General features: G+C 44.8%; 1 protein-coding gene across 1 annotated transcript; it reads right to left on the reverse strand.

Moving 5' to 3' along the window:
• Positions 1-1,471: 1,471 nt before the first annotated feature.
• Positions 1,472-10,831, reverse strand: LOC149284856 (coiled-coil domain-containing protein 22-like). Its single transcript, XM_089496121.1, has 17 exons — positions 10,782-10,831; positions 8,933-9,110; positions 8,160-8,292; positions 7,841-7,947; positions 7,331-7,409; positions 7,047-7,216; positions 6,501-6,707; positions 6,212-6,277; positions 5,629-5,745; positions 5,431-5,550; positions 4,900-5,016; positions 3,724-3,825; positions 3,018-3,125; positions 2,705-2,800; positions 2,547-2,606; positions 2,140-2,214; positions 1,472-1,585 (listed from the first exon to the last, which is right to left on the reverse strand). Exons 1-17 carry the CDS (start codon positions 10,829-10,831, stop codon positions 1,472-1,474), a joined length of 1,899 nt encoding a protein of 632 aa, XP_089352247.1.
• Between the last annotated feature and the right edge of the window lie 2,740 nt (positions 10,832-13,571).

A 13,571-nucleotide genomic window follows, 5' to 3' on the forward strand; every position in this document is an offset into this window, starting at 1 on the left:
CTTTTTTTTTTTTAACAAAAAAAATTATTTTTAATAAATACAGAGGAATTTAAAAAAAAAAACAGAGACCCATCTCCCACAACCCACCTCACTTTCTTTGTGTTTTCCAGAATGAAGGAGCCCGTAACACCAAGTGTGGTGCTAAGTGCTTAGAGCGAAGGATCCAAGGGAGAGATTTACCCCGACAGAGGGATTCAGAGATCTATAAGAGCGAGAATGTAATAGGACGGAATATTATCAAATGTATTGCTAATTTCAGACTAGCTCTAAGTGTGTTTTTTGCCTAGAAAATACATTTTAAAAAAACGCACTGGTCTGACAGCATGTAACATTATGAATGTTTAATGCTGGTTTTTTTTCTTAAAATATAGGTGAGAAAAATACTTCTGGGTTGGGAATGGGTATAAATCACTGAAAAAAGCAGCGATTGAAAGAACAGTACATGCTATTTTTTCTCATTAAAAAGAATAACCGTCACCAAGTTATCCTGCATGCAGGAATAGATTCTAGCCGTTCTTTTAACTTTTACAAAACAGTTGCAGAAGAATCATTACCATTTGTATACAGCATATATCTGAACAGGTTCCAAGATGTTTTAACCCCTTAAGGACAATGGGCGGTCCCTAAACCCATTGAAAACAATGCATTTTGAGCCCGTACATGTACGGGCTTTGCCATTAAGGCATTAAAGTCGGTACAGAATAATATACATCATTTTATAATGCATTATCCCAGCAGGTGGGAGCTTGTATTCCTGAATACACATCAAGCGCCACTTATAAAGCTTAATTTTTCGGGGGAAACGGCTACATTGGAAAGTATCAGGAATATATAATTCTGTGTACTCTATCTATTGTAAGATTACAAATCCCATCGTGCGCAGTCACTACAGCTGTAGTAAGAGACTGAAGCCTTCGAAACCTTTTACAGATAATCAGCACAGACAGCGATGATCCTTACAGCTGAGTGTTTTTTGATGTGTTAAAAGGCTGAAAAGAAAGCGTGTTTTTATCCATAATCTCCTGCGGTGATTCTGCCATGTAAAATAACAAGCTATTTGAAATGGAAATTGGTTATTGATATGGTTAGGAATCAAATTGTGATCCATTGTCTAAAGTGAATTATAATACTTTTTATGTATATTGCGGTGCATTCAGGCCCAGCGTCTCCACCAGTTTCTAAATTAAATGGCGCAGGAGCCCTGGAGTCTCGTTTCACCGACGGCTCCCACGTTCCTCTCTTTGTTCGGTACGGCCTGGCAGATCACATACAGAAGTGAAAATAAAAAAAATCCATACATACACGTCTACCTAGATGTGTTTTATTTAGTACGGAGAGTCCTTCTGTGTTACAAATGAATCTGAAGAATAGAGTATTATGCCCGCTACGCAGCCAGTACACGTATAAATGAGATCCCCGCTTAGCCTCGGCTATAAAAAGCTGAAGACGGGGCTTCGTGGAATGAAATCTTTTAGGCCTCCTTGACACGTCCCAGCAAAATGGCATTCTCCTGTTTGATGGCCTTATAATCCTCTAAAATCTTCTGTAGATTACTCAGGGTCTTCTTGGCGGTCTCTGTCTCTATCTGCAGGAAGAGCAGGGAGGGTCATATATGTGGATCATGTGTTATCTTGGGTGACTCTCTCACCTCAAACACCACATTGAGCCGATATTTTTTTGGCAATGCAAATGAAGTCTTTTCCTCCATAGACTTTAGTTAGCCAGGAAGTCCAAATGGGGCATTAAGACTGAGCCATTCTATTGTTTACCGCATGAAGTAAGGGTGTCATGATAGGGAGTCAGGGTGTTTGTCTAGTACACTGGGCTACAATAACACAGTCAGAACAGATCACAGAAATATTATGGCGGGAGTTCTTCTTTAACGTATGATTTTTCTGTATGCTGTCCGGGGCCACAACTATAATTGGGGTGGTTGGGTGATTATTGTCGTATACGCAAATATCCATTCAGGAATCATTACACTAAGACACACTGTGCACAGATATTATGAGAACATAAAACTTAATTACCAAATCAACCATTACAGGGGGGGTTTATGTTTTCCTTTTTTCAAGCAAGACCAAGCAGCTCTCACAATAACCCCCCCTCCCAAAAAAAAAAAAAATACTACTATCATACCTGCTCCTCTAAATCACGGATTTCTCTAAGTATTGTCCCAGTGTCCTCAATGGTTTGGATCAGCTGACTGCAATTCTGGAGGGATAAGAAATATACACATGCAAGCATGAACGGATCGCCAAAATATGTTGAGAAATAAAAAGACGCACACAATCAGTGAAGCAACATCCGTGACTCTTCATTTAAAAGAAGTGTCACGGATGGTGGACACATGCGGTCTCTTTAAAAGTGCCACCTCTCTATCATCCTGCATCTGAATAAACAGACAACCCAATACTGCCACCAAGAGGCGAAAGTGTGCAGGTGCGCTTGCCAGACACAACCTTAGCTTTATTTGATAATACACTGAAAAACTGTGAATTTAAACGGACGTTAAGGTCCACACTTTGCCCACTTCTACCTCTTACCTCGTGAAGAGCAGCCAGGTATTTGTAAGCCTTCCTGACTGGCTCATCCTTCTTGGCATCCTAAGTAACAAAAACTTAGTGTTAGGCTGGCATTTTTAGTGTTTAGGTGTTAGGCAGAAGCAAGGAGGACAAAGAAGGACCTGGAGAGGAAACTGTACCTTAAACACAAGCTCATCTGTAACCACGAAGGTCCGGTCCACCTTCCCAGTCAGACTGTTAATCTCCTTCTGTAGTTCCTTGGTGTCCGAGAGGATCTGGAATAAAAAATTAAATTTATTTTGTTATTTGACACTTATCCAGAAAGTGTCTAGATTAAGACAGGGACAGGACTTTATGACCTGACCTGACCCTTTACTTCTGTGCGGATTCTATGCAGTCTCCTTAACTCGTGACCCCAGGGACCTCTTATACTCCAAGGAGGTCCATGTGCTGAAAAAACATCCAAAACTGTAACCCCAGTCCGTGTCGTACCTTGGTAATCTCCTCCTTCTGTTTCTTTATATTGCTCACAATCTCCAGGATGCGCTGGGTATATGCGGCCCGGGAAACTTCTTTGGGCAGAGACTCGTACTCGGACATCTGTAAGGGACACAAGCAGCTGAAGTAGAAAAGGACATCCTTATACAGAAAACTGTAACTTATATCCGTGGGAGTCAATGAAGACAATACAACAAAATATGATGGATTTTTGAAAGAAGGGGAACACATTTTTTTCATAAATGGGATTTAGGAGCCAAAACTTTAAGAAGTCCTCTGCTTTCAGGAACAAATTAAGGGCCCTCTTCTCCTTCTGCACGAGGTCTCAACGTGGGTTTAATGTTATTGCCAATTTGTCATTTTAACATCATTGTAATAGCGTACAGAACCTGCTGGTATCTGTACATACATGTAATAAAATGCGGTGGAGACACAGCTATACATTTTTATATAAACCAGTCAGAGTCATGGGGACCTGGTCCTTGGGAGTCTTGACTCTTTCCTTGGGTGAACCCTTCTGAGAAGCCAACAGAGAACGACACCAAAGGGGACCAGGCTTACGATAAGTAAAGCCCCAGAACCGAAGAACACCACCAAAAGGGACCAGGCTTACGATAAGTAAAGCCCCAGAAACGAAGAACACCACCAAAAGGGACCAGGCTTACGATAAGTAAAGCCCCAGAAGCAGAGAATGTCTCACCAGCTGCTTGTAGAGTTCCTCCTTGCGTTTGGCTTCGTCGGCTGCTCCGCGAATCTTGTCGTACAAATCTTTAGCCTCTTTCATCCAGCGTGAGGATTCATCCTGGGACATGACGGACAATAAAAAGAAGAATCGACACATTTCAGCTTCTTGGCCCTTTTAAATATTATATTGTTTTTTGGGTTTTTTTTATCGGCCCTGTTATATTAGTTTTATTTACTGTTCTAATAACAATGGAGTCAGTGGAACAGAAAAGTATACCATAATAATACATGTTCTCTTGCATGAAAAGGCAATAACCCTGTTTTAACATAAAATGAAACAATAAGTTTGCATTTCTGTACTTTTAACAGAAAAAAATCCACGAGTTTTAACAATTTGTATTAGTAATTTGTGTGCAAATCCGACCCTCCTAGTCGCACGATGCCCCCGTTATAAAACCGCTTACACAGATACCACCGAGCAGCGGGAAGACATGGTCAGGTGCATACTGGCAAATATGATGATCTAACCACAGCTCAGCAAATAAGACCCCAATGCAGACAGCTTACTTGCTTAGGGGGCTCACTCTTGTAGTATGATCTCAAAGGAGTGTGACCAAAATACAGCTCCTACTTTAAAAAAAAATAAATGGCCGTTCTAATTTTCCTTCCTTGACCAAATTGACTTTGCTCACCAGCACTTAATGTGTGTGAGCGTATCAGACACCCAGCGCTTCTGATTAAATAGGGTCATGGGGTGATAAGGTAGACAGGTCAATAACCTCTGTTTGGAAATGACGGCTGCATGATGCCCAGGACAATGATTGCGGTTTGATTCACCAATCACTCCGTGTTGACATGTTGGGAAGGGAGAAGACGATACATAACCTGTAATGTATATAATACAGCTGTGTTTTTATGTTATTGAAAGTTTAGCCAACGAATGTCTTGGTCGGAGACAAACACTGCCACCACCAAGTTTAGATGGACCCCGTGATCCACGAGACATCGATCTGGGGATCCTTGCTTGGGTTCTGTACAGCTGCGGCCGAGATCACGTTATAAGCAGATTTTTAACGACTGGATTTTGTTAGCAGACAGGATTGCCCTCCATTTATACAATTTTTAACATACAAAACAATCACAGGGCCTTTGAGTTTAACCTAATGAGAGAACCAGGGACGGTACGACATACCTCCTGCTCCTGGTGAGCCTTCCTTAGAGCTCGATATTCCTCCAACAAGCGGACGCGGTGAGTCTCCCATTGCCCCACGAGATTAACCATCCGAAGAGCACTGCTGTCCACCAGAGCCTGGATAAAACAACGGGACACAGCAGCTTCATCCATTCTGAATGCAACTCAATGAACGTTTCATGGAGATGAAGTCTAAGTTTCTGGTGTTTCTGTTTTGTGGCTTTGCGGGTACCTTGATCTGTCATACACACCATGCAGCCTCTTAGGGTTCTTTAAACTGACACACTAGCTGCTTAGGCTCTGCGCGTATACTGACAGGCTAGTAATTTGGAGCCCTTTATGTACACTGACAGAGCAGAAATTTAGATCACTACTCATACGCCAAGTAGTATAGAGACTAGGGTATACTGTGATTCCCTACTGACTTAGGGCTCTGTGCGTACGTTATCATGACGGTCATTTTGAGATTGAGCTGGTTAGTGAGTCCAGATAATTGTGTATTGACTCTGGTGGTTCTCATTTACAGTCTACCTGTAACTTGGTCAGGTTGTTCTCTGCGTCTGGAAGCAGCTCCACGGCTCTTTTCTTCACTCTGACCACCTTCTCCTTCTCCTCACATTGCTGCTGCATCTCACCGGCCTCCCCACCAACCTGAATGAGATGAGAAGCCACAGACGTTCAGCGCGAGGTTCCTGCCTCTCTCTAATAAACACTTGTGAATCAACTCACCTGAGTCAACGTCAGCTGGAGAAGTTTGGTGCTTTCAGTGAGTTCCTGGATCTCCTTCTCCGTTACATCAATTTGTTGCTGCAAAGATGTCAACTCCCGCTGTTCTGCATCCTCGTCCTGGCAATAGGCAGAGGTGGTCAATAACATAAAATTACAGTCCCTGCAGCCCAAAAGATCCTCTATGTCTTACCTACTGTCCAAAACAAACAACACTTCAAAAAAAGCAATCAGACATAACCATTCCCAGAGACGTTTAAGTCATTTGTGATGACGACCAGGGAGTCAACCCCGACGGGTATCGCCGGAGACGTTGGCTACTCCTAAACTGGACACAATCTAAGAAACGGCGCATGCTCCTGGTCAAAGTAAGAACCAAACTAACAGTGCAGAAATGGAAAGACAGAATTTAGAAACGTACATTTCTGCAAATGCATGATTTGGGGACATAGTGACCACAATTTACTGTAGTTTAGGGTTTTTTCATAACCCTTAGCGAACCCGTCACCTGAAACTCCATATAATCAGCCATTAGACCATCTGCCGCTATTATCCCTCAAATACGTCTCTTATAGCATCTCTTTACCTGTGTGTCTTTCTTGGGAAGAACTTCTGTAGCTCTTTGCATTTGCTCTCTCAGTTTTTGAGGATCCTGTTAATGAATGCATCAAAATTAGTATGGAAACAGGCAAAAAAACAGGGTATTAATCCCATCTGTAGTATAATTTAAAGAGAAGACACGTAAAACTTTAACTGCTCTTGATTAGCTACTCTACGGTAAGACTCAGAATTATGACAGTAAACCCTTGGACGTTGAGTCTTTATGAATGTTCGAGTGTTAACACGTGTTCCCTTTGATTGAATTGTAGAGATACCTGTTGGTGTGTGAACTTCTGGGCATGAGTGAATCTAGACCCTTTGTGCTGATCCGCTGCGCCCTCCACGTTAAAAGCCCTCAAGACGTCCAGGAGGTCTTGCGAGGAAGACGTTGGAATCTGATTCTCTACCAGGAGCTGGCTGTACTTGCGTAGCCGATCCTGTATTCGCTTCTGAAGTCGCTGGCGTTTCTTACTGCGGTAATCCTGCAGGCAAGACAAATAAACATGTGACAAGTGATAAAACTATTTTTGGGAGGCAGACTTAAAGGTGGACTGGAGGAATCATCCAGGAAAGCTGAGATCTGTGGCATGAAACAGGGCTGGCCAAAAGGTAGACCATCAGATGTAGCAGAACCACATCACCTGTAAGCCAAATGGTAATCGCATGGTAATGGTAGATGTACAGGCTAAGTATGTCTCACTGCATTTACTTCGTGAGGGATGGGGGACTTTGCGCAGGTCGCTGGTGGGAGACGTGGCTCCGATACAAAAATGGAGGTGAGCTATAGAGACCTGGTTTAAAGGACCTTAAAGGTAACTCACCTCGGGGGGTAAGCGAGAAGCCAAGCCCTGACTCTTCCACTCGGCCTCCCATTCCTGCACGGCGCTGATCTCTGCAGTGTTCCTTTCCAGCAGGGACGCAGCCACGGAGGAGACATGGGGCAGCTGTGCAGTCACAAACGGGAGGTATTTGGCCCAATACTCCTGCCTTTCTACAAAAAAAAGAGACACAACAGCGGCTGAGAGGTCCAACACGTTGCAAGACGTCTACGTGTCCATCCCTCCCGATTCCTGAATGTTGTAGCTAAGACACCCATGTATCTTACCAGCTGGGACGGATTTCATGGAAGAATCTCCAGCCAAAGAAAGAGGCTGGGAATGAAAACAATGCAACCGGTACAAGCTCTGAAATGGCAAAAAAAACAACCCAGACTTTATTAAACTTCAGAAAACAGATTTTTAACCAAAGATTTATAACTCTGTATAAAATTACTATCATAAAAGGGTTTGTACCATGCTAGGCATTGAGAAAAGTATTGTTAAAGTGATACCATTTATTGGCTGAGAGTTTAATTGCAAGCTTTTGAGACCAAGTTGTTAGGTCCCTTCCTCAGGCATGTTTTAGCTTCATTAATGCCCGAGGAAGGGACCTAACAACTTGGTCTCCTCCAAAGCTTGCAATTAAACTCTCAGTTAGCCAATAAATGGTATCATTTTAACTATACTTTTCTTAAGATTCCCATGTAACGCTCCTTCTTGTAAGTCCTAAAAATGTACATCCCTGGACTTATTTTATGAAGCACTACTGCCCCCCTGTGGTCGCCGGGAGCACATACCTGAGATCGTTGTAGAGAGGCAGTTCGACATAAAGGAGGCACCCAAGGGAGAGACATCTGTTGTTTTATTTTGGCTGCAATGTCTCTTTGGAGGATGGTAGATTTTCCTGCAAAAGGAGAACGTTTTTTTTGGATATAATCAAAATATGAAATAGCCAATAAAAACTTATTTTAACAATAACACAGCATAGTTACAGTAATAATTCTGTGAGTACAATTTAAATAAATCACTGTGTGTAAAAGATAATAGTAATAATAATAATCTTCCTCCATGTTTTAAATGTACCAGCGAGTCTTTTCTGTGTCCTTTAGAAGGTACCTGCTGGCTGATGAGCGTCCTCGTGCGAGTCTCGGGGGAGCTTCTCTGCCAGGAAGATAAGAAGCGCTCGGATGTCGGGTTCGCTGCTGTACAGAAACGTCTGGTAACCAATTTCCCCAGAATATCCCAGGTCCTGGGAGAATAACAGATTTTGAAACATCAGCAATACCTCGGGACCTGAGAAACGTCTCGTTCTTCACCGACTTCAAAACATGACGATAGTCCTAACACGCTAGTTACTTTTCTAAAGAATTTTGGGCTAAAGTTGTCTATCTCACACACACATGACCGGCAATGACCGGCAATACAAATAACACACACAGCTTTTAGTGAAAGTGTTGATTTTGTAGAGCTAAAGCATACAGAAATTGTCATTTAAAGGTGCTGTTCCACTTAGACAAAATATTGTGCCACGTGGCTACTAAGTGTTCCCATAAAAAAAAAGCAAGGCAATCACATTCAGAATAGTAGGTGGAACAGCACCTTTAATAGACATTTCGTGTCTACCTCTCCCAAAAGCCTACTTTTCCGCCTAACATTTCAAATACGAGCTGCTGGCTTAGAGAAAGAAACTTGTAACTTGTTGGAATTCCGAGCAAATTCTAAAAATAACTTCGTATTCTTCAAGAGAAGGTTATTTTATAAAGTTTAGTGACTTTTTAAATAACATAGTGTGCCGATGATAACAAAACCAGTGCAACGAGAGCGCGGAGGGGCGAGTAGGAGGAGGGGCGAGTAGGAGGAGGGGCGAGTAGGAGGAGGGGCCGGCTCACCTGACAAGCCTGAGCCAAACTGGTGCCTATGCGGAACCGAGCCGACATGCCCGGGGGGAGCATGTGGCTGAGACTTGCCCCGACTGAGGGGTTTATGACTCGCAGACATCTCACCACGGCCTCTACAATAAGCTCGGTGCTGAACTGTCGCACGCTCTGTACGTCTTCTGGGACCTCACTGTAGGAACGGGGGGAAAAAAGGATTAAAAAGAGGAGCGGTCATTGGTTTATCACCTTTGTAGCTCGTGTGGACCGTAAGATTGTTGTTACTTTCTCCATTTCCAGTAACTATTCTTTATCTTCTCCAACATAGACCTGCTAATGTTTTGTAGACCTTCTTTTCAACAGTCTACAGAAAGCTTCCTTGGAATGTTCTATATTCGCTGCTTTCTAGCTGATGCCCATAGGACGTGGCGTTAGAGATATAAATGGACATTTTAGCCAAGGAGTAGACTTCGTGACCCGCGACGTAACTGCCGACACAAGCAGTCCGATCCCCAGCAGAGGCTACAACCTGAAAACCCTTACGTACATGTCCTACATTGAGTTGGCCATGTGGACCTTTAAATCTGCGCATCTGTTTGGTCCGAGGTACTGAATGATATCTACAGTACATCCACCCTCATGTATTACAGGGGAAAACCTCCACTGACATATCAGCCTGATCCGGCCCATGAGGGCCGTCGGAACCAAAACGCGAGAGGGAACCAACAACTCCAGTCGTACGTTTTGGCATTCATCGGCCTCGTCGGTGGGGGGCTGTTGGTATCCCTCTAGGTACAAGCGAGCACGGAGGTCCACGTCTCAACCTCTCCTAAAGGGCAACATAATGTCCACAAAAAGATCTGCAAGCATGTTAGATAAATATAGCTATCCTTTTTGGTTAAACTTACTGTAAAATCAGTGAACTTAGCTTTGCCAGCTATGAAAGGATCCATTAGTCACTCCCAGAACACTAAGCCGGGAACTATATGTAAGGAATAGCTTATGCTTTAGAATTAGTATCAACAGGCCAAGAAACACATTGGTTGTGTGTTAATGTATGGAGCCTTATGCCACAACATGTGGGCAAAAGCATCTCATTTAACCGAGCAGAGCCGAAGCGTGTCCTATGACCTGGCACATATGTGGCACATGGAAGTGTATGATGAATGGTGTCACATGACTAACACGAGGGGGAATGGATCATGTAAGAGGATTGGGAAATTTTGGAGTTCCAGGTTGATCTACTTTATATGGTCTTGGAAACCGGGGTTCAGCGACACGTGGCGGCAGACAACGGCGGGGCAGGGAAAGCATGTCACGTGACCTGTAATATTGAGTGGATGCAGGCATCACGTCACGGGATCCCACGGATGATGGGTATGTCGGGAACAACTTGTCAAGCGCTTTATACACAACAACATGAAGCATCACGCATGATGAGATGGTACATGACGAGGTGCATGTTGTACACACGTCACATGATTCAGCTAACAGGAGGAGGAGGATGTCACAAGATACGGCTCACAGCACGCTGCAAAAAGTGACTGAGACGCAGGAGGGGGCAACTCACTGCGTGTGGAAGAACATGACGGGCAGGGGGTGACAAGGCTTAGGATGGGGTGCGGGATGAACTAGATGGTGGGGTGCAGGAGGATGTAGGAGACAGCCAGTCGTGTGATGGGGTGCAGGAGACAGCCAGTCGTGTGATGGGGTGCAGGAGACAGCCAGTCATGTGATGGAGTGCAGGAGACAGCCAGTCATGTGATGGGGTGCATAAAGGAACAAGTCCCATCATGGGGTGCAGGTCACGTGATCCTGTGCCTATATAGGTTACACGGGGCTGGTGCCAGCACAGGGTACTTACGTGCCACAGGTCCGCAAAGTATGAATGAGAATCCGATCCACTTCCTCCATGGCACGGCTGCTGTATATGAAGTGTCCGCAGCGCCCGGCTGTGTGGAGAAATTCATGTATCTGGGTTTCTATAATACTGCTTGTGTGCCGCAGTCCCGGTGCCCGTGTCTATAATACTCGTGTCAGTTTCCAGCTAAGACTCCGTGTCTCGCTTCATTCCCCGTATCCAGAGCAGCTTTTACTCTTACTACAGCACACAGGAAACCCTTCACCTCCAGACTACAAGACCCAGAATCCTCTGCGCCAGCTAGCGGGCCAACTCCTCCGCTCCAAATAGCGGGATGCGCTGAACTGCCTAGTGACCGGAAGGATGCTTCCGCCCATCACTAGCCGCCGTGCACGCCGGGAAATGTAGTGCGGAATCAGATGTGATAAACAGTGGGATACCTACCTGGGCAATGCTAACTATACATACATACACCCACACACATATAGATAGATAGATAGATAGATAGATATACAGATATACACACATACATACATGCACAAAGGTTATTTTAAATGAATCTTAGTTTTAAAGGTGCCATCATTGGGGCGGAGAGAATTGTGGACACATATGGGCCGGAGGAAGAACCAAAATACCCCCCCTCCTTCTTTCCTCCTCTGATCTCCCTCTTTCCTCTGCTGATTTTCCCTCTTTCCTCCTCTTATTTCCCTTTTTCCAGGGGTTCAGCTTGTTTCGCGGACTTGCTCATTCTGCAGTCCTATAAACAGACATCTATGTTTATAAATTTGTATCAAATGTGTTTGGGAAACAAAATAGTGCAAATAAACAATAAAGGTACATTGTGCGTCTCTGTGCTGACATGTACTGTATACATATATGTGTCACTCCCTGGTGATTAAAGGGACACTCCATTAGTGCTCATGAGAGCTGCGTGGCCCCGGACGAAGCGGGCGGAGGTCACCGTAGACCCCTGTGTGCATGCGAATAAAGTGCTCCCAAGGATTTCAATGGCAGCACGTTTCTGCCACTGATTGGCAGCTTCTAGAACAGGGGTGTTCAACCTGTGGCCCTCCAGCTGCTGCAGGACTACATCTCCCATAATGCTCTTTCAGCTAAGGGGCTGGCTGAGGAGTATGGGAGATGTAGTCCTGCAGCAGCTGGAGGGCCACAGGCTGGACACCCTTGTTCTAGAAGATTCTCAGTGAGAGAATCATCAAATAGAGGAGGGGACAGCAGCAGGGCTGCGGCTTCTACCTCAAGCGTGTTGTTTTTTCCGGAGAATGCTACCCTGTAAATAAGTCTCAGTGTATTTGAGACAAGTCGTGTTTTTGAGAGTAAATGTAATAATGTAACTACGCCAACCGCACTACGTGGTAGTAATGTGACCTTATATAATTCTCCATTCACAATACATGTGAGCATCGTCATGTTCTGCCACATTGCGCATGAGCCTACGGATCCAATTTTGTTGTAGTCCTTTTCTGTGGCGTCACGCAGAATACGGGATCCTCCTCGTTATCTCAATGTAATAAAACAATCGCGAGGTGCCAATTTTGCACAAAAATAGCCAGCGATCTGACTGTACCTGGGAACCTGGCCAACCCTGACAGTCTTTAATTATTAACCCTCTAATAGCCCATGGTGATGATTCTATGTAGCGACTCACCAAATGTGTTACCCAAATGGCTCTAATAGCTGCCCTCGTGGAAACCTTGACTTAAGTAATTAGTTGAAGATACACTTAGTTGAATAACCTGCATTCAAGCAGGGATATCAACTATAACGTACTGGTGGGTAAAGCATCAGAAGGGGTCAGTACCAGACTGTGTGACCCTGAGAATATTCCCCTTCACCCTGAGATTGGGGCAAAAAGCCAGAGATTCAGGGTCATACCCTCAGAGTTCCCAGGTATGGAGATAACAGATACTTTGCACAAGGCCATATATTCAGAAAGGGTTAATTGCAGATGTTATTTGCCCCAGCTGCAAATGGAGCAGTCAGGGCTGGACTGGTGAAGACATGGCGGCCCTGGCACTTTATGGCCGGCGGCTGGATATGGAGGCCGCATGTTCCTTTTTTATGCTCACGTAGCGTGTGGCTGGCCACACACGGCAGCACCAGATCATGCCAGTCATGCACCAAGATGGCCTGTGCCCCCCGGGAATGCCGTGTTACCCCCCCTGCCTATTTTTCTGTTTAAATTTCCCACCCACCAATGTCGGCATATGGCCCGATAAGACATCCACCATTCATGTTAAACCCCCCTGTTGCCAACCTTCATACATTTGAGTAAATTCTTTGATTTACACATGACGTTAGCGTGTATGTATGTTTGCATCCTCCATGTACATCTCCTATCTCACAGTATGCGTCGGGTCCCTCCCCCCACCCTGTTATAAAGGCTCAGCATTCAATCTCTGGTAATCCCCTGATGAAGGGAGGGGATGACGGAGATCAGGAAACCGGGCACAACCTGGCACGGAACAGCAAAGCATGGGGAGGTAACTGGTACCTGGTCCACCCCTAGGCAAGTATCACAAAAGCCCCCCTTTATCTCCCCCCCACACTTGGTCGCTCGTCGTCCGTCGTTTTGTCTTTGCATCTGTCCATCTGCTAATCTCCCAGGATCTGTCTTCTGTCCAGCCTTGGATCCAGGAAGAGTGGAGGCTTTGCTATGCTGGGGGCCGGTAGTCCGAATTTAAAGGTTGCCGAAGAATACAGAGACGGGAATATAACGTTTAGGGACGCTTCCTTCAACTCATCCAACCTGTAGGATCCCAACCTGGGCAGAGG

This window comes from Sceloporus occidentalis, unplaced genomic scaffold, assembly GCF_023333645.1.
Source record: "Sceloporus occidentalis isolate IW3139 unplaced genomic scaffold, rSceOcc1.0.p SCAF_87, whole genome shotgun sequence".
NCBI lineage: Eukaryota > Metazoa > Chordata > Lepidosauria > Squamata > Phrynosomatidae > Sceloporus > Sceloporus occidentalis.

Coding starts and splice junctions, on each gene's coding strand:
- LOC149284856 (XM_089496121.1), bottom strand. CDS start 10,831: ATGGAGGAAGTGGATCGGATTCTCATTCATACTTTGCGGACCTGTGGC. Junction 3,126..3,723: donor AGGAACTCTACAAGCAGCTG/GTGAGACATTCT, acceptor TGTCCCTTACAG/ATGTCCGAGTACGAGTCTCT. Junction 2,801..3,017: donor AGAAGGAGGAGATTACCAAG/GTACGACACGGA, acceptor TTTTTATTCCAG/ATCCTCTCGGACACCAAGGA.